The sequence below is a fragment of the Pectinophora gossypiella genome, chromosome Z, assembly GCF_024362695.1.
Source record: "Pectinophora gossypiella chromosome Z, ilPecGoss1.1, whole genome shotgun sequence".
Taxonomy (NCBI): Eukaryota; Metazoa; Arthropoda; class Insecta; order Lepidoptera; family Gelechiidae; genus Pectinophora; species Pectinophora gossypiella.
This window is the reverse complement of record NC_065433.1, coordinates 18,501,099-18,520,144: the sequence shown is the minus strand read 5'-3', so window position 1 is coordinate 18,520,144 and position 19,046 is coordinate 18,501,099. Positions and strand designations below refer to the sequence as shown.

Genomic DNA, 19,046 nt, shown 5'->3' with positions numbered 1-19,046 from the left:
ACATGCTAAGCTTCAATAAACTGAACATTTCGACCTATAGTTTACAGCAATAAATCGACGCTTTAGAAATCGACCGAATCAAAATCCATTCAACTATTCTTCCGAATGGGCAGCAAAACATAAAATGGATGATGATATTGATAACGTACATATAACAGACAAAGATTTCTTAGTACATCAAACTGGGTCACCCGCCTGTAATTCTAGCACCGAGCTATACATTTATTAGTCGGTGATAACCATTAAATATAAATGTCGCGTATTTTCGTGTGCGTAATCTGCAAAGGCATAAAATTTTCTAGAGATGGTAGCTATTGTGTGATTTGCATTTTACAAGTAACTTGTTGATTAACGATTTATGTTTTTTACAGCGTCTGTGGATGCTATAGACAGAGCCAGATTAGCACGCGAGAGACGTGAAGCGGAACAAAGGAAGAGGCTGGACGAGTTGCGGGCGCACGCAGCGGCCGCGCAGGCGCAGCGAGAGAAGAGAGACGAGGAGCGCCGCCGGCGGCAGGCAGAACAACGCGCCAGAGACGATGACAGAAGGCAACAGGTAAACCACCAAGTATGACACTTTTGAAAATCCCTTCTATTTTGTTTTGTGTTTGTTGTTTTGTTTTGTCCTTAAACTCGTATGCATGTAGCATATACTGTTGAGAAGATGTAAGTAAGCCGAAAAAAGTAAAGCGTATTTTATATTCCCAGCATTTAGACATATTGAAGCTTGTAGCTATAGTTGTGATCTTGAAGAAAACCCGTGATAGCCCTGTTCTGAGAACGCGTACAACGTAGTGACACGAATATGAATCCCAGCTCAGACACTAAACCACTGAATCCGACTGAGTTTAAAGTCATGTATGGATCATAGCTACTTGATACTAGACATCTCTGCCTACCCAGTCGGGGATATAGGCGCAATGCTATGTTAGTGTTATGTTTCTGTCCCGTCTTGCACACATCACTAAGTATTTAATGAAATATTATTATGTAGTAGTATTGATGATCTCGATGGTTATCGAAAAGACGATAGAGCTCGCACAGAACCATGATACTTGGAAAGACATGGGGGAGGCCTTTGCCCAGCAGTGGGATCACACACGCTAATAATAATAATAAGTAGTATTGAACGTTTCAGTGGTCTTTTGAAATTATCTTATGAATAAAACGATGATAAATTCTATTTCGCAATTAGAAAGCTAAAAGTTGCAGTCGAAGCTATTCAAATTGCGTTCGTGGCACTGTACACAGTTTTTGTTATAGCCGATATAAAAACTGTTGTACGAGCACAAACTCTTGCGTTTATAAATAGAAGAAACACTAATGGGGTTTTTGCCTTGAAGCGTGTACCTAGAGTTGGGATCTGGAATGAATCTGATCAATTTGTCTGTCCACTCGGTTCTTGTCTGAGCGTTATTCAGGCTCGTGACCCTAATTAATATAAAGCTAGGTACTCGCCTGCAACCCTTCGCACCCAAGTAATTTCGCCTATTGTCAGCCTACCAACGTAGGCAATACGATCAAATTCTTGCTAATCCAATCTGTGTTACTAATATTTTTATACTATCATGTCACCTTGAGGTTCATCCTGTAATAATAAGATACCAAAAGTGGCTGCGGAATGTCTTATTGATAAATGGTGGCTCTGCGCATCCCGATATGATCATTTGTCTTTAAATTATGTACTTTTTCTTGTGGCGGTTTAATTTCAATACCTATAGGTATTGATTTATCAGTATCAAAGTGAAGGGATACTCGTACTTAGCCTATCTCAACTTACATGTACGTTAAATGGATTACATATTTCAATTGTATAATATTATGTTATGTAGCTTTATAATTGCATATACTAAACACCTCTGCCTACCCCTTCGGGGATACAGGCGTGATGTTATGTTATGTTGTCGTTATCTGTGTCTTTCTTCAAAACGATGGATAAATATTTAAGAACGTTGCGTCAACTGCACGTTTTAACACTAATTATAAACGGAAATTATATTTGCAGCATGGCTTTAACAATAAAATTTTGCATTTAAAGAAAAGCGAGTTTGCAGCGCGTGGCTTGTGTGTGCTGTACAGTATGGCAGACTTTCTCCATCCTAATAAAATAGTACCCACGCGAAAACGTAAATACAATACATTGGTTAAAGAGGGAAAATTAGAAAATGTTTGCTCTAATACGAAAACACAAATATGTGAATGAAGTAATAAATAAACAACTCGCTGGAGAATAATTACGTGTTATGCTAATGCCGCCGATAATATTTGTTGAAGTGGGGATCAAGGTTCACCTGCAGGTCTTGTATGGAATGTTTTATCTTGCATATTTATTATCTGCTGCGGCCCGTGCGTTTGTAGAATGCCTCGCTCTACCTACACCTACTTGCCTAAGAATATTTGAAATATTGCTCTCTACATTCGGAAGTGCCTTTATTTCAAATGAGATCACAGGTTATTTTTGATTCCGTATCCAAAGGATCTAAGAGGATAGTCGCTTCCTGGCCCATTATTTTAGAAAGCTTAACTATTTACAAGTATAGATATATAGGTCTAGATGTCTAGGTGTGTTTGTCTATATATAAATAAACTGTGCCTACGTTAAAATGTTATTACAGATAACTACGATATAGAGGCAAGGCGTTTCGTAGTTGTACGATGCGAGTCATCAGCGGAATCAATTAGACCTTTTAGATTACGTTCGCCAATTAACAAGTTTTACTACTTACGCTTGGAGATGTATTTTAGTCTTATATTTTAGTTTGATATTTTTAGAACTAACGCCTTTCAGTTGCTTATAGTTCTAATATATTGTACTTAGAAACCGTACACCCACCCGCATCTGTCAATTGTACTCTTCTGAGCAAAGGTTCACTTTATTATCCAATTGAACACCTACAATTTATAACCATCCATTTCGCCTTTTCAATTTTAAGGCAATACTTTAAAATTTCATTGGAAACTGTCGTTAGAGTGTCTAATATTTGCCGTATTTGTGTAATGGATGACGTAGGTGTTGCATAAGTTGCGCGTCCTTGCGGCTGAGATGATGTCATTCATGCACTGTAGACTCACATACCTCAGCGGCTCAATCACTCGGTTATGGACAGATTCCACAAATATGGTGGTCATTAGTCTCCTCTTACAATATGTTATGATATTCAAATTATTTGCACACCTCCCACAATTTGGAATAATTAAATGAAGGTTTAAACACATTTATTACCAAGAATCGAATAATTCTCAATACAGAACCATACTTTATTCGTTATAGCTTGTATTTTAAACACTTTTACGTTCAATGTGTAATAAAATTCAGGCTAAAAAAATCTTTTTCGTTTAACTATTTATAGATCCAGTGCGACCCACCGTGACGATGCATAATATCGCTGAAAGGAAATAGTATGCATTCGTTCATGGATCAGCTAGTGTTAGGAGAGTGATTTTAATAAAGAGAGCGATCTGACAATAGCTGTGATGACCAGGTTACTACTAGTCACTAGTTACATAACACGGACTCCATTGTCAGTGAGGTCATGCGCAGTATAGTTCCCTACTCTGTGCGTGTGAGCAGTCAGTGCGTCGTTCAGGAAGCACCCAGTGATCTACTTATCTCATTAATGTTAAGTGTTTATTTTAATTTATTCTCTTTCACGCAGATAGTTTTATTCCGCTCACAATTTCTTAACCATTATTTAATTTAATTATTAAATAAATGACGTTATAGCCGGTAGAACTAATATTGTGTTCAAATGCGTCCACAAAAGAGGCAAACTCGTTCACGTTCCTTTCAAGTTTATAAAATGTGATCATTCCAAACATTAGAAGAGGCATTAATGGCCCAAACAGAAATACTCTCGACTCGTTGTAGTGCATCAAAAATATTTAAAATTAACTCTTGCTACGCATCAAGGAGTCGCGACAAAAATAACAGGGAGTCACTTCCTTCAGGACTAGGTGCATTCCGCGCCGCGGCCGGTTTCCAATTAAAGACACCGACACCATACTAGACTGCTCAACTCAAGTGACAGTTGGAAAGGAGTGGAAACTTCTCTGAATAAATTAACGGAAACAATGGAAAGTACGGATCGGGTATGTGAGTAAATCTAGAGGCGTGCAATAGACACTTAAGATAGTTGGAACTGCAATCATGGTTATCTCACAAGTCGCTCGTTTGCTTTATATATGGAAAACGTGACCTGTGTTCAGTCAGCATTGAATTTCCTATTAGGATATGCTGTCTGTTTCAACCTCAACAGACTCAAAGGCTGCCTGGAATGGTTATTTTTTTAATAAATTTATTTCCTACCCGACTGTGCCTGCATGCGACTGACGTGGATGTCCTAGACTATACGGACTCTGGTATTTACCTACCGTCGAACACTATCCGGGGCTTATTTTATTATTGGCATTGCATCTGTCAGAGACGGCATACTTATTTTTTTTTTACTTAACTGCAAACTCGTTAATCGCTCCAGTAAGTTCTTTGTTTAGCATGTCGTATTATAAAAAAATCATTCATTCAATGTTTCGTCCTTTGTGCGCTTGAAGACGTAAAAACTATTTTTAAATGAAATCATGATCAGCGTTATTATACTTCGCATACATTTTTATAAAGCCAAAATTATTTCAATCGAAACGCGTAGCCCAAAGTAATTATAATAGCGAATGTTTAAAGTACCATTGGAACCATAACAATAATCATAGACATTGTAATAGGCTTTGTTTATAAATATAAAAACAAAACGGCAGACAATGTGATTTTTGATACTTAGGTAACATTGGTAGAAGATATCAGAGATCGACATTAGTGACCCTCCTAATATGCCTATTTATAAAATATGTGATAAAATCGTGTGTGATGCTTGTTAGGCGGCCGCTTGACAGGCGCGAATCATGACATTGACACACTTGGCAATTTGGGTTAGAAGCCGGGAACGCCGATGACGCAGACACGGACATCGCAAAAATACCTCGGTTTTCCATATGTTTGACATTCACTGGTCTCGCCGCACTTACAACCGGGTAATCGCGTGACGTGTGGTAGGCAGTCATATTTATTCTTTTATTGTGGCTTGATCTGATTTGTTACGTTTTACTTTCTAGCGATCCAACTTTTCTTTTTTAACCAATTACTTAGGCAATTACTTAGGTGGGCAGAAGGCAAAAGGGAAACCACTGCTCTATTTTTCCCTAAAAAGTAGCATGAAGGATGCTACCGACAAGAGCGTGGCTCTTAAATTAGTGATGATGATGACTTAGATATTACACTTATTCTCTACTTTTATCATTAATATTTTGTCCCATTAAAGCGATAAGAAATTGAAGAGATATACTCACTTGTACCGAAATTGCTTGCTAGTTTATTATTATGTGTAGATACTAGTAGTAGATGTATCTTACTTATACGTCTGAACTATCGTTTGGACCTAGTCCTTTTACCGTATACGTATAGTAAACTAGAGATATTCAACGGAAAAACGTATTCACCTTCTCTGAATCCACCGTCGAGTCACTTCCTTGCAAACTGATAACGTTATTAATCATCATTCTATTATCTTAAATTATATTTGATAGCAACCAGTCTCATACGTGCAGCTAAGAACATAACATGTATGAAAAACAAAAGTGTCGCATCCAGATTCAATTATCGCCTGTAAAGTGATTGTTGTAGCTAGTTTGTTTGTTGTGACTGTAAGTGCATGTGGATAACGTGTGTTGTATTGCAGGTGGAGGAGCGCAAGCGCGCGATATGGGAGGCGTCCATATCTCGGCGGGAGGCGCTGCTGCAGCGCGAGCGCGAGCGCACGGAGCGGCTGGAGCGTGCGCGCGCCGCCCGCTCCGCGCCGCGCCCCGCTTTTGCCTTTGGCTCGTCCACACCACGACTCCTCGAGCCCCTAGATTCCGCAGGCTTCTTTTGGGCCGCGCGCAGGTAATGCCCCGACCTTGAATACCATCGTCACAATGCCAGCAAAACGTTTGCCAACACCACTCCATCTGTCCTCAGACATTCACGGCTCTCACGATTCCAAAGGCTCTCACTTAAGGGTGTTGGGACCGTGGCTATATACTATAAAATAAACGTGAGGCCCCCGCTCGATCCTCGCCTCTCTCGACACTTTCGGTTTTTTTGCTATAAATGTTCTTTTTATTACTTATTATAAGAAACTACATATAAAAAAAGTTTAGTACAGGTATATTTACGTTTAAATATGTAACAAAAATACAGAAACTTACTAAATACTTTTGTATGGGAATGTATGTTTAATCAATAATTTAAATTATTATTTTACCTCTTGTGGCAAAAATAAAATGAAGCCTCAGAAATAATGGTAAATGAGAAAAAGACCAATTTATTTACGTTTTGCACTGAATGCGCTATACGTACGCCATCTAGGTAACGGATTAAAACTGGCTAGGGTCCCAACATCCTTAAGTGATATTGGCATCATTCCAACTTTCTTATAAGACCTTTTTGAATCTATAGAGTAGTGGGTTTACAATGCAGCTTCTATTTTATGAATTGACTACAGATGTCGTCAGCACAAGATGGCGGGGAAACCGACGATAACTACACCCTGTTTTGTTTTAAGAAACTCACATTTTGGCTTTGCTTTGTTGGTCCAATTTCGGTTGTGGGTTATATTTTCCTAAAATCATAACAGGATGATCCAAATACCTGATTATTTTACTAATTTATTTTTGTTTTGTTTTCCCATCTCCAGTACCAACCCCATAGATCAGATGAACTTTTTTGAATCACTGTAAGCAGTTTTTATTTTCTTTTTGTTGCGTCTTTCCTTTGAATAATTTTCTACTAATAATTTTAGTTAGAGTATTTTGATTTAACAGTTACTAATAGCAACCAACTCGAAGAAGTAGAATACAAACTTTAGTAGAATGCAAATTTTGGCACTAATCGATGCAGATAACTAGGTACAAAGGTATTCGGTAGGTACAATGAATTTTAATCTAAATAATTCAATCTAACTTTCTAGAATAAAAAGCAGATTAGATTACAAACAGTCGTTAGTAAACTTTAAAAAGAAACAATAATTGAGATATCAGAATTTTGTAACATAATGGCATAATGTTACAACAACAAACATTCCTGTCAAAATTTCTACGAAACCTGAACTATTGAACTCGGAGATTCCAATTTCTAGACACTAAATTATTTAGGTCGCATTCCTAGCCTACTGTCCCGTGTACATTTAACGCTACCAATCGAATGTTCTAGTAATCATAACACATACCTGCCACATTTGTATAACCCATCTTCATGTACATTCACTAAAGCAGTTGGACAACTTCGTCCATAATTATATTTCTTAACTAAAGACTAACATTTATTACGTTGGTGGCAATATTTGTTAATAATTATGGTCATAAAATGCTTACATACTAATTTGTTGTAAATGTTGTTTCCTCGTCAACGTACCTACTATCTGTTACTGATTTTGACTTACTCAAATCATACAATAATTAAACAATAATTAGTATCATTTGTAACCCTTATTATTAGGAGAGATAGGGACTAAAACAGTTTAGTAGGCCCATACTACGCATGAGGGTTAGTTTGCATGAGCTGGGGTAATTATGATAGCACTAATAGCTCTAGTTTCAAGGTTAAAAAGAATGTTCTACTAAATAAGTTTTCTATTTATTTTAGGTCTGGAATATTGTTAGTGTGTACTAATTGCTCAGTAGTTACTAATCTTTTAGAGTGAATGGTAAATGGAGAGCTATTCGATCGGAAATATCTTGGTGTTCAAAAGAGTATCTAAATTTATTTCCGGGACGTATGGAGTCGACATTTCACGGTGATCGGTTACCTTATTGCACGGCTCCATAAGTCACCCATAACACACGTCCACGCCGCTGTTTCCGCCATGGTCCAGTGACCCGGTGACGTCACCTTCCTTCCTATATTATTATTTTAGCACGGCTCCATTGTCTCCATAAAACAATAGCCTTATTTCAGACATGGCGGATTTGTCAATGGCGAAATTTGTGACTTTATTTATTATACGATTTAAATCCAAGTCAAGTAGTTAGACCGCCATGACATGACCTTATTTATTCCATAATCATGCGTGCATGTACTAAGTATATAACGTAGCTTTGTGTATATAAACATAACTTAAAGCAACATGCATACTAATTACTGATTAAGCGTCGCAGCATGCGCGCAATACATAAATAGCCTATTTTTGATTAGCGTGTTGTTTAACTGGCAACTAATTACGCTCGGCTAAGTCTGTCGAATCTACAACTGTACTTATTCACCTCATGACTGTGACTGTACAACAAATGTCTGGGCATGTTTCAGGGCGGCATCAACAACCAATGTGATGTTCGCGTCTGCGCCACTCACAAAGCGCGCCTCAGCGTTACAACTTGACTCCGACATCGATAACAAAGGTACGGTAAAGTATACAGTACAATAAACAAATTTAGTACATACATTCTTCGTGTGTACGTATAAAACGAATCAAATAAAGCAAAGACTCATCAAGAACATACCCTGGAGGACAAGTGAACTAAGTCCTTGTCTATGTCAAAAAGTCTTCGAAATAAATGACTGACGGACCGACTGATTGATTGAGTGATTTATTAACACACACAGAACAGACAGGTTCGAACCCTAAACTGAAAGTCTATACTCAAGTTTTCCGCGGCCCAAACTCTTTTAAAGCCTCTACTAAAGAGTTATGTGTTTCTCATAAATCTACTTGCGTGCATGATGACTTTGTGTTATTGGTAACATAACATAAACAGCCTATACACGTCATACTGTCCCCTCAATCAACCAGAGGGGTATGGAGCATACCCCGCTGCGGGTTAATGGAGGTGTTTACGGCCAACGTTCAACGGAGAAAACAATGTAAGCTTTTTGAAAATTATGCCTACATAACACCAAAAAATTCAATGATCACTTACTTTTCTTTGGTGTTAGGGCTAAGTTTTCGAGAACCTTTCATTGTTATCTTCGTTGAACGTTGATCTACTACTCAAATGTTGTAATGCATATACATATTCATGCGACGGGCTTTACAACTTTAATAAAGAGAACAGGACAACATTTGATAGTAAATTTAATAATCAAATTGTTCATTTTCTGTACCCGTTGAGCATCCGCTTGCTATTTAGACACACCACAGACTCTAAAACTGTTTTATTAACTGAATTTTTATAATAAATGTCATTCAATTTTCCTTTTAATGCTGCCAAAGGATGCGTCATGTTTTCAAGTTTCTGTAAGTTTTTAGTTGTTTTTAAGTATAACATAACATAAACTGCCTATATACGTCCCACATAAATATATTATGATCTTGAATATCGTAGGTGATATTCACAAAGACATTGACATTCCACGCAACGTCATATGGACGAAAAGAAAATGGAATGGTCCATACTGCTTATCGTGTGTCGATATAGATAGTTGAATTTTACACGATGGATATAACTTATCACTATGCAATAAATGTATGCGTAGACAAGGTTTGCCTTCTCATGACTGCCGGTAGTAGAATAGTCAAATGAGTTTTTACGAATCGTCAAAATGTTTTTTTTTCCTATGGAATTTGTATGACTATACGTCATCAGTAATAGCGGTTAAACTTCGTACTCATTGTTACTCAAATGATAATTAAAATTCGATGATAAGTTAAAAAGAAAAATGATATGCTAGAAAAAATACACAATAATTAAACCGTGGTTAAAGAGTAAAAAAAACTCATAAGCGCCATTTGCAAAATCTCATGCTCATGTGATTTTTTTTAGCAGAACCACAGAAAGTACTCGCTATTTTCATACAGATCGAGACTGCTAATTGTAAGGTTTGGTCATCTTAATCTGGCTTCTATTTCTAGATTAGCATTTTATGATTTGTCGTTGACAAACACGTTATTGGGCGTAAGTTTACGTGGGTTGTGTACTCTCAAAGATCTTAATGCATAAAGGCTTACGTAAAGACATGTCGACGTGAAAAAGATGCAATGGGTATTGAGGACATTTACAAAGTCCGCTTAATCTACTCAGTGGCCTTGCGTCGGATTAGAAAAGATTATGCTAATACGAAGTGTAAGCTATAAGGAGCCGACTGTTTGTACGTCTACATGTTTATGCTTATATACAGAATAAAGACTGCATACGCAGTATAATATACTTAGCATTTTAAAATAAGTAATATGTTTTGGTATGTAGAACTATTGTCATTTATTAATACAAATTTTAAGCTAAAAAATAAATAATTATACTTTGCTATTGTTTAAAACAAGCGGCTCGCACGTTAAAGTGAGTTTATCCAACAGTACATAACGCCAATTGTACTTTATGATGCCGTAGAAGGAAAAACAACAGTATTCTGAATCACAGTTGACTCTTATGCTATATATTCCCCCTGGGACTTATTCATTACTTGAGCAATGACCAGTTGGGTACTTGCTATAGAAAGTTATTACAGGGCTAAGTTTATTGCTCTCTAAAATATTACTAATCCTCTTTTGTTGCTGGATAAGATTGATAGAGTAATTTTCTTTCGTGTAGGTTGTAAGGTGGATGACTGAGCTCATTTACCCCGTTGTCAGAGTTGTTATAGGTTCAAAAAAACTACTATGTGCTTGCTTATTTAATACAGAATATAACAACATAACCTCACAACTATATCCCAATTGGGGTAGTCGGAGGTACATCCACCCTCCCACGCTTCGCCCAACTTTGTTAGACCAAGGTAATGAAAGAAAAATTAATAATAATATAAAATTTCCAGACGAGCCCGACCGCTCACCGCAGCCCGTAATGTGGTCGTCGGTGGCTAGGCGCCGCACCGACTTGGTACCTACACTGCCGGCACCGCGGGCCCCAGGTAGGGCTTACTCGATGACCAGACTCGACAAGATCCCCTCGCAGCGGCCGCTCCACTCCGCCTCGCCCTCCATGCATCACCTCAACAGGACCCGTAAGATGACTGATCTGATTACTCTACAGCTTGGGTGCTTCGCTTCGTGTTTCGGGCGCTTTAGGGCTTGGCAGGATTGTAACTATAACTGAATATAATTAAGACTCTTTCTGGGTAAGCTCGTTACTCCGTCGACAGTTTCTTAACGTATTAAATGCAGAATGGTGGCATTTGGTATAAAAAAAAATACGACCTTATCATTGATTTGACACCTCTGCTTTCTTAAGCAGAAGAGGGATATCGGGCCCTTACTCAACAGAGTCGATCACTTTGTAATAAGTCAATTCAATTCGCAATGTCTATAGACTTTGATACCGACTCAAAGTCCACGAACTCTAAAATTAGAAACGATTAAGAATAAACATTGTACATGCTGGTACTTGAAGACTTATTTATGACGCAAATCTGTATTAATTGTACCAACATAACCCTTGGTGTTTACTGCACTGTTGAATAAATGCTTTGCAGAGCTGATGCTAACTGAAATTATTTATTTATATTTGATTTTATAAGCTGGATATGGCTGATCAGAGCTATGCCGCGTTTGAAATGGCACTTTGGCGTTCATGATTAATGGATGTTTTATAATTATGAATAATTCGTAATTACGAATTTACACCGCATCTCGAGTTCGTCTATTTTCCACTAATAAAGAAGAAAATTGGAGGTGTCTTGTGATCTCTGGGCTTCAAACAACGGTGGTCTGTTAATACTTGTATTCTTTTACTATTTGGGTTTACAAAGGTGTGAAGGTTTTCGGTAGTCGCTTCTTTTTTCTAAGTTGTGCGGGAGTCTCGCATCGCTCTTTCACTGGTTTTCATTGTCTCAACATGGGTAACGGTCCTTCCATCGTAACGAGGTAAGTGGACTCTAATGTACATCATTGGGACACTACATAAAACTATACTGCACTTTTACATTAGCTATGCATTACTTACATGTACATATAAAAATACAATTAAAGAAATGATACGATTAAATCTGCAACTTAATTTACTGCACATAAATAACTTTTATCTTAATAAGAACATAATAAACATGACACGATTTACATTCTTCTCGTCAAAAACAACAATCCATACAAATCCCTTATCCCTCCTTATGGCTTTATTAAATTACTGGCATAGGCCTCCCCCAAGGATCTCCACGACGATCGGTCCTGCGCTGCCCGCATCCAGCGGCTTCCCGCAACCTTCACCAGATCGTCGGTCCACCTTGTAGCGGGCCTACCCACTGAGCGTAGTATCATCTAAATACACACAAATCCTATTTAGGCTTTAAAGCTATTCCTACCTTCTATCATCCTCAATGTTCCCTAGGTACCTATTCCGTATTCCTTGACACTGAGTCGTATTATAGCGTAGTGCAGCTTGTACATAAGCGTGGTGTACGCAGAGACGCGGTCGGGAGAGACGACGCCGGGTTCTAGGCCGGGCAGCGCCATGTCCAACGCGACAGGCGTAGTCCGACGAGCTGCTTCGGCCCCGAGGAAGCCACGCCCGGCCTCCATTGCCGGCACAGGAGTCAACACGCCCAGAGGTACGCATAACGTTGGCCCAACATCGGCAAACACGTGACCAACACTTTTACTTTCGAACTGTTTTTTACAGCATGTTCTGCAAACCGTCTCTACCAACACGTTGGCCACAACAGTCGCCAATATTTGCAAATACATTTCGTAACTTTACACAAGTCTTGGGCTTTCATAGTACATACATCCATCGATCGATGTCCCTTCATATAAGTGTTATCATATCACTCACAGTATTACTTTAATATTATGATGTGCCAATTAACAATCACTGTTCAATGTGCTTATTTAATTAGCTGTGTAAATAACTAAATGTTAAATGTGTCTATGTATGTACACGTAAACCATTTAATGTAAGTAAAAACAATATTGTCAGTTTCAGAGATATACTGGATTATTACATACACCTTTTAGTTAGAATCACCCAAGCACATGGTTTCAATGTATAACTATAAACTATCATAGACAGTAATCAGATATTATCTGTGGATATTAAACTAGGCACGTTCTTTCTGTATTGCAATGTTTCTTACACTTGTGAGAATAAGAAATGCTTAATGCTATCAGTTTAGTTCAAAACCTTATGGTAGATACAACTGCAAAACTGACTGGGAAACTGGGAAAGGCCAGTGCCCTACGTAAGTCGTCAAAAGAAAATAAATATAATAAAGATTATATATTTTATTATTGGACTGGGAGCGAATAAAAAATAGAACGCGTTCAGCTGCTTATTTTCAGTCACGGGTGATGTTATATCACCAAGCGGTACATGGTATTCACTTGAAGACGTGGTACCAGATGGCTGTAGATTGTGTTCTGATTATTTGTGGCTACGCGCACCTCGCTAGGTATTCCGAGAGTGAGTTTCTGTACGTGCTTATATAATAGTATGTGACCGTTAGGCGGCGGTGACATGATGTCGCTAAGCGTGGCGACGACGCCCTCGGTGTCGCGCGACGGCACGACCATGGCCGGCGGAGACGTGCCGCGGCGCGGACAGACCACACCTCGTCGCCCACGACCCGTCTCTATGCACGCTGCCGCTAAACCTGGTCAGTACTACAATTTATTTATCCTATTTATTACGCTTTAAATAAAAACTGATTTTGTTGGGCTGGCAGCGAATAAAGCACATGGACCGCGTTCAGCAGTTTATCTTCCCTGGGTTGTTGTAAAAACAGACAAAAGATTAGTGTAATACGGATGATGGGCTATTAGCCGCCATGCAGTTACGCCGTTATGTTTATCCCAGGCACTTCACACCAAACGTGTCTCCAAGTTGTCTGTTGAATACTTGTTACTCTGTCCACAACATTAGACAGATTAGATTTATGTTTGTTAAATAGACGTGTAATTAAACCTAATGTTTCAGCTTCAACCAATCCGGCAGACGGCAAGCCGCCAGTACACAGAAAGCCAAAGCCAGCCAAAGATCACGATAAGGCAAGTTGACAGACTTCAAATAGGGAAAGTTTTACCATCTACTAGGGCATTGTCGTATAAGGGCATTGTTAGCGGAATGCGCAACTTCGTACAATCGCCGTTTTTATTGTAAGATCGATCGAACACGATCGTAACAGCTTAGTATTTGCCGTCAGGTATATACTTATATATCATAGAGGGTCCCCCACTCACTTCAGGCTGAGTACTGAGGGGCGGACGGCAAGAGGGAAACTACTGCCCTTTTTTTTTCCATAAATAAGTAGCATAGAAAATGCCACACCGACAAGAGCGCGGCTCTTAAATGAGGGATTTTCCAACCGACGTTCCCCAAACACACGATAGATGTTCATTTCTCATTGCTGGGGTACATAATTATTCAAAAGTGTAATGGGCACCTTCGCGCCCGGATTAGTCAGGGGCGGGCTTTTTGACGAGTGCAGTAAATAGCATTATTTTTGTTCTTCTTCTTATCGTGTGGGTTGTGACGTAGAATACCAGCCTCATCGACCCTGGTGTCAGGGTTATGATTGAACCGCCAAAGGCCCCTATCATGGCTCATGTAACGATTACTCACTTACATCAGTAAATAGTAACCGGGACCAACGGCTTAACGTGCCTTCCGAAGCACGGATCATCTTACTTTCGGACAATCAGGTGATCAGCCTGTAATGTCCTAACCAAACTAGGGATCGCAAAGTGAGTTTTGTGATATGTCCCCACCGGGATTTGAACCCGGGGCCTCCGGATCGTGAGTCCAACGCTCAACCACTGGACCACAGAGGCCGTTTGTTAATATCTATGACATAAAAAAAAAATATTCAAAAATGTAATGTAATTGCCGACGCATATATAAAACTAGTTGTTGCTTGATTTTTGGATCACATTAAGTATAGAACGATTAAAAAATATTTAAAAACTTAACTCAAAATTAATAACTCATTGGTGCAAGTCCGGTACCGGGGTTCCTACCGGCTCTTCCCGATTGATAGGAAAGCTGGTGTACCTGCACAATAATGATCAGTGACTATAAACCACAGGATCACAGTGACTATAGTACATACATACATAAACAGCCTATATACGTCCCACTGCTGGGCACAGGCCTCCCCTCAATCAACCGGAGGGGGTATAGAGCATACTCCACCACGCTGCTCCAATGCGGGTTGGTGGAGGTGTTTTTACGGCTAATAGCCGGGACCAACGGCTTAACGTGCCCTCCGAAGCACGGAATCATCTTACTTTTTCGGACAATCAGGTGATTCAAGCCTGAAAAGTCCTTACCAAACAAAGGACAGTGTCACAAAGTGATTTCGACAATGCCCCCATCGGGAATCGAACCCGGACCTCCAGATCGTGAGCCTAATGCTCTAACCACTAGACCACGGAGGCTGTGACTATAGTAACTAGTGCTAATTCCTGTAGACATCGCCTAATATTATTTTAACTTACATTTTCTTTTCGGCCGAAAAGAAAAGGGACAGGTAATAAAATTTATGGAACACACATCGATTTTAGGTACAAATATAATCACACAAACATCTAAAAATTTTACATTGACCAATAAGCCGACAGAATTAAGTTGACAGCACACGTCAAACGGTTTGTATACCAGCGAGATACCTGTTTGATTCTCCCATTTATTCATTCTTTTTTAAAATTAACAGCTGTCAATTATCCGTCCCTTTCCTTTTCGGCGGATAAGAAAATGATAGATATAACTTAAAATAAAATAAGATGGTATCTGCAGGGATCGGGGCCAATATTTACGTAAGCAAACCGGGACCAAATTGAACCTTGAATCTTATGTATACAGACTCCGCGCGGCAAGTCGCTGTCAGCGTCGCCCGGACGCACCTTGTCTCCGACACCAGCCGCTTCTAAGGAGCCTAGCGTCGACAAAGAAGTCGCTAAGATCAATGTAAGTTCCTTCTTTTTAGTTTAGTTTAAACAGTCACGTGTCTCCTACAACTACACAAACCTACTTACTAGACATGTACATACATTGCTCCTTCCCCTGTTGCTGGCAACACAAGTATAAAATATTTAATAATATTTTTTGCATGGCAATATTGTACGGAATTGAATGGCCGACGCGTCCCGTGAAAGTATATTTTAACGATTACAAAAACTTAATTTTTATCCCCTGTCCTGTATTTGATCAGTTTTCAGAAGAGAAAAAGTGACTCATCCTGTCATTTATCATCATGTAATTTCTGATGTGTGCGTACCACATCACATTACACATACTAGAGTCGCTATCAAATTCATAGGTAACATAGTTACGCTTTCAATCGTCAATTTTTACATAACGAACGTCTCATCCGTCTTAAACTACTGCAGCTTCTCACAACCTTTATAGCCGGTGAAAAGAAGCTGCAAGAAAAACCTCGGCACAGGGCCCTAGAAGTTCTTAAAAAAAAAAATAAACGTAAAATATTGAGTAATTTAGCTACCTAATATCAGTTCTCAGACAGTTAATCCCATGCATTCATATCTTCTAAATAATCACTAACTTTATAATAACCTTTTTTGCAAAGTTTCTATGAAGAGGATGTACTTGTAACTATGAAATAACAGCATCACACCAAGGGGTAGGCTGAAATGTATTGTATGTACGCCCTCTCCTCGCCAGCTATGTTTAAGTTATATTTATTTACTTAAGTTATTCAGTTTACATTATATTGTCATGTACAATATATATATTACAAAAATCCTGGTATTTGAATCAAAGTTATAACACCTTGAGACCTATCTAACCACAGAACAGGTGTCATCAGAATTACAAAGGTGTATTAATGTAAATAGTGAAATTAAACAATGAATGACGCACATATTTATAATAGTCGTTCAATGCTATTTCTAAATGTACCAACTAAAGATACAATAAATGTAGGTTATTTAGCAAAACACGACGTAAGTATTTTGTGTAATTGGTATCATTTATCAAAACACAATCGTCTGTGTATAATAATTTCAAATTAGATATGACAAAGAAGATAATGGTTGTCCATCTAATAGGGTAGTTTCCAACTACTCAAATCAGTTAAGTTTTACTAAACGTCAAAACACTAAATTACTATGGAATTTGTATGAAAAAGCACCCTGTGACGTCATAGAAAAACGTGTCAAAATGTCCGTCGTATTATTACGTACTTCTTGATTAAATAAGTTAAATAGAAAAAACCACCACCTGATTGTCCAAAAAATAGGATGATCCGTGATTCGGAAGCCACGTTAAACCGTTGGTCCCGGTTACTACTCACTCATGTAAGTATGTAGTCGTTACATAAGCCATGTCAAGGGGCCTTTGGCGGCTCTATAATAACCCTGACACCAGAGACAGCAGGGGCAGGGGGTTGATAGGGTTGGTAATTCACCTCACAACCCACACGATAGAAGAAGATAGAAAAAGAAAATGGTTTTCGTTAGTTTTAGATCTGTCTTTATTTAGTAATCAGTATTTCATAATTTATCCTGAACCTAGGACGCGACCCTCTTCGAATGCATCATTCTCATTGTGTTTTTTCTTTCAGAATCACGTCATAACAGACAAGAACCAGGTGAGCGCAATCGAGGTGACACAAAAACTGGAAGCCTTGCAGATCCAGAATGGAGAGGAGCAAACGCACGCTCACAACCAAAATGTAGATGTTAAGGTAATGTGAATATCACATTCGTAGAATAAAATATCATTCCAAGTATAATTTCAGCAGCGGTGATTACATTACCATGATAGGCACAACATAATATAATATATTATTACCTTTGTACTTATTTAAATAATTATCAGATTCTGCAATATTACCAAAATTTCCATTACCTTTAAATAATACAGACTATGGTTCTGTCATACTGCACTTTTTTTAAAACTTTCTTTTCTTTACTTAATATTACAAAACTTAAAATTGTTTCACGCACTGTACAGGTAAGCGAAAACAAAGAAACCGTAGAAGTTAAGCCGCAAGAGAAAGCGACCGAAACCCCCAAACCGGTAGAGATTGCCAACGAACACAAAGCAGAAGCACAGAAGCCAGTCGAGAAGAAAGAAGACAAACGAGAGGAGAAGAAGGAACCTTCGCAAGAGAAGACTGATGATTCAGAAATGACAGGTGGGAGGTCATTTCTGACTGATATATTGCCTACTTATACCCCTTAAAACGTAGCATAATTAGAATGACAGCAAAACAGAGAACAAACAAAGAAGAAAGAGATGAGAGATATGTCTCTTTCGCACTGACGATATAAAGCTTAGTACGATAGATATATCACTCTTATCATCCTACACTTCAATGGATATAATTATCCAAATAGCAAGCTAGTGTGTGCTATTTTCCCAATTTCCAAACTAGTAAACCACTATGATAAACCTCACCTCAGTTAAATTGTACCACATATATTTTCTCTTCAAAAACAGTAACAATCAAATGCCTTATATGTTCTAGAATTATATGTCAACAGCAAAGAATAAAGATTATTACAATTCAAGTAATAAACCTAGACAACTTAAATGCTTTTCTTCCTATTTTAAGTGAATGTCCCGCCGAAAGGATGTTCTTTTTCCAGCTTATTTTTTTAATTCCGGCCAGTGTTGACAACTTTCTAAAATATTTACCTCGTTGAGAGTTACACCACCACCAACAAAAGGTTTATTGAAAAATAGGGGGTATTTATGATATTCTTTTTTTTAGTTAGGGAACATGAACAAAGTTCATAAGGCACTATTACATAGTAAGGAAAATACTGTAGTGTGTATTTTATGAAAGATCATTCCATATCTGTTCGCTCTATTTTCTAGATTTTTCGTTAAAAAATATTTCATTGGACAAGCCTACTACTATTGACTGACGATGTTTGTTTGCAGCGTCAATGACGGCTCGCCGTATAACGACCGAGGAGGAGGCCAAGGCCGCGCTAGCTGAGAGGCGCCGCCGCGCGCGCGAAGAGCTTGAGAGGCAGGCAGAGCTCGAGAGGCAAAGGTAATGACATAAACATCCCGGATACTGCGATAGCCCTTCCCGTCAATCAACAAGAGGGAGAGCTATAGAGCATACTCCGCCGTGATATAATAATGTTGACCAATTTATTATATCATCTCCAACATTATGCATGTAG

At 38.5% G+C, this 19,046-nt stretch overlaps 1 protein-coding gene across 5 annotated transcripts in view; it reads left to right on the top strand.

Annotated features, from left to right (window-relative positions):
- The window catches only part of LOC126380559 (uncharacterized), a 36,891-nt gene that overhangs the window by 5,919 nt on the left and 11,926 nt on the right, over positions 1–19,046 (top strand). Inside the window, exons 2-13 of one of the 5 annotated variants that reach the window (XM_050030053.1) lie at positions 372–556; positions 5,727–5,929; positions 6,723–6,761; positions 8,330–8,421; positions 10,772–10,960; positions 12,356–12,499; positions 13,394–13,543; positions 13,864–13,934; positions 15,748–15,852; positions 17,468–17,590; positions 17,860–18,043; positions 18,796–18,910. In XM_050030053.1, the coding sequence (XP_049886010.1) occupies positions 372–556; positions 5,727–5,929; positions 6,723–6,761; positions 8,330–8,421; positions 10,772–10,960; positions 12,356–12,499; positions 13,394–13,543; positions 13,864–13,934; positions 15,748–15,852; positions 17,468–17,590; positions 17,860–18,043; positions 18,796–18,910 (1,600 nt within the window). Of the gene's footprint in view, positions 1–371; positions 569–5,726; positions 5,930–6,722; positions 6,762–8,329; positions 8,422–10,771; positions 10,961–12,355; positions 12,500–13,393; positions 13,544–13,863; positions 13,935–15,747; positions 15,853–17,467; positions 17,591–17,859; positions 18,044–18,795; positions 18,911–19,046 lie in introns of all 5 variants that reach the window. The other 4 variants (XM_050030055.1, XM_050030052.1, XM_050030054.1 and 1 more) reach the window with 4 other exon arrangements.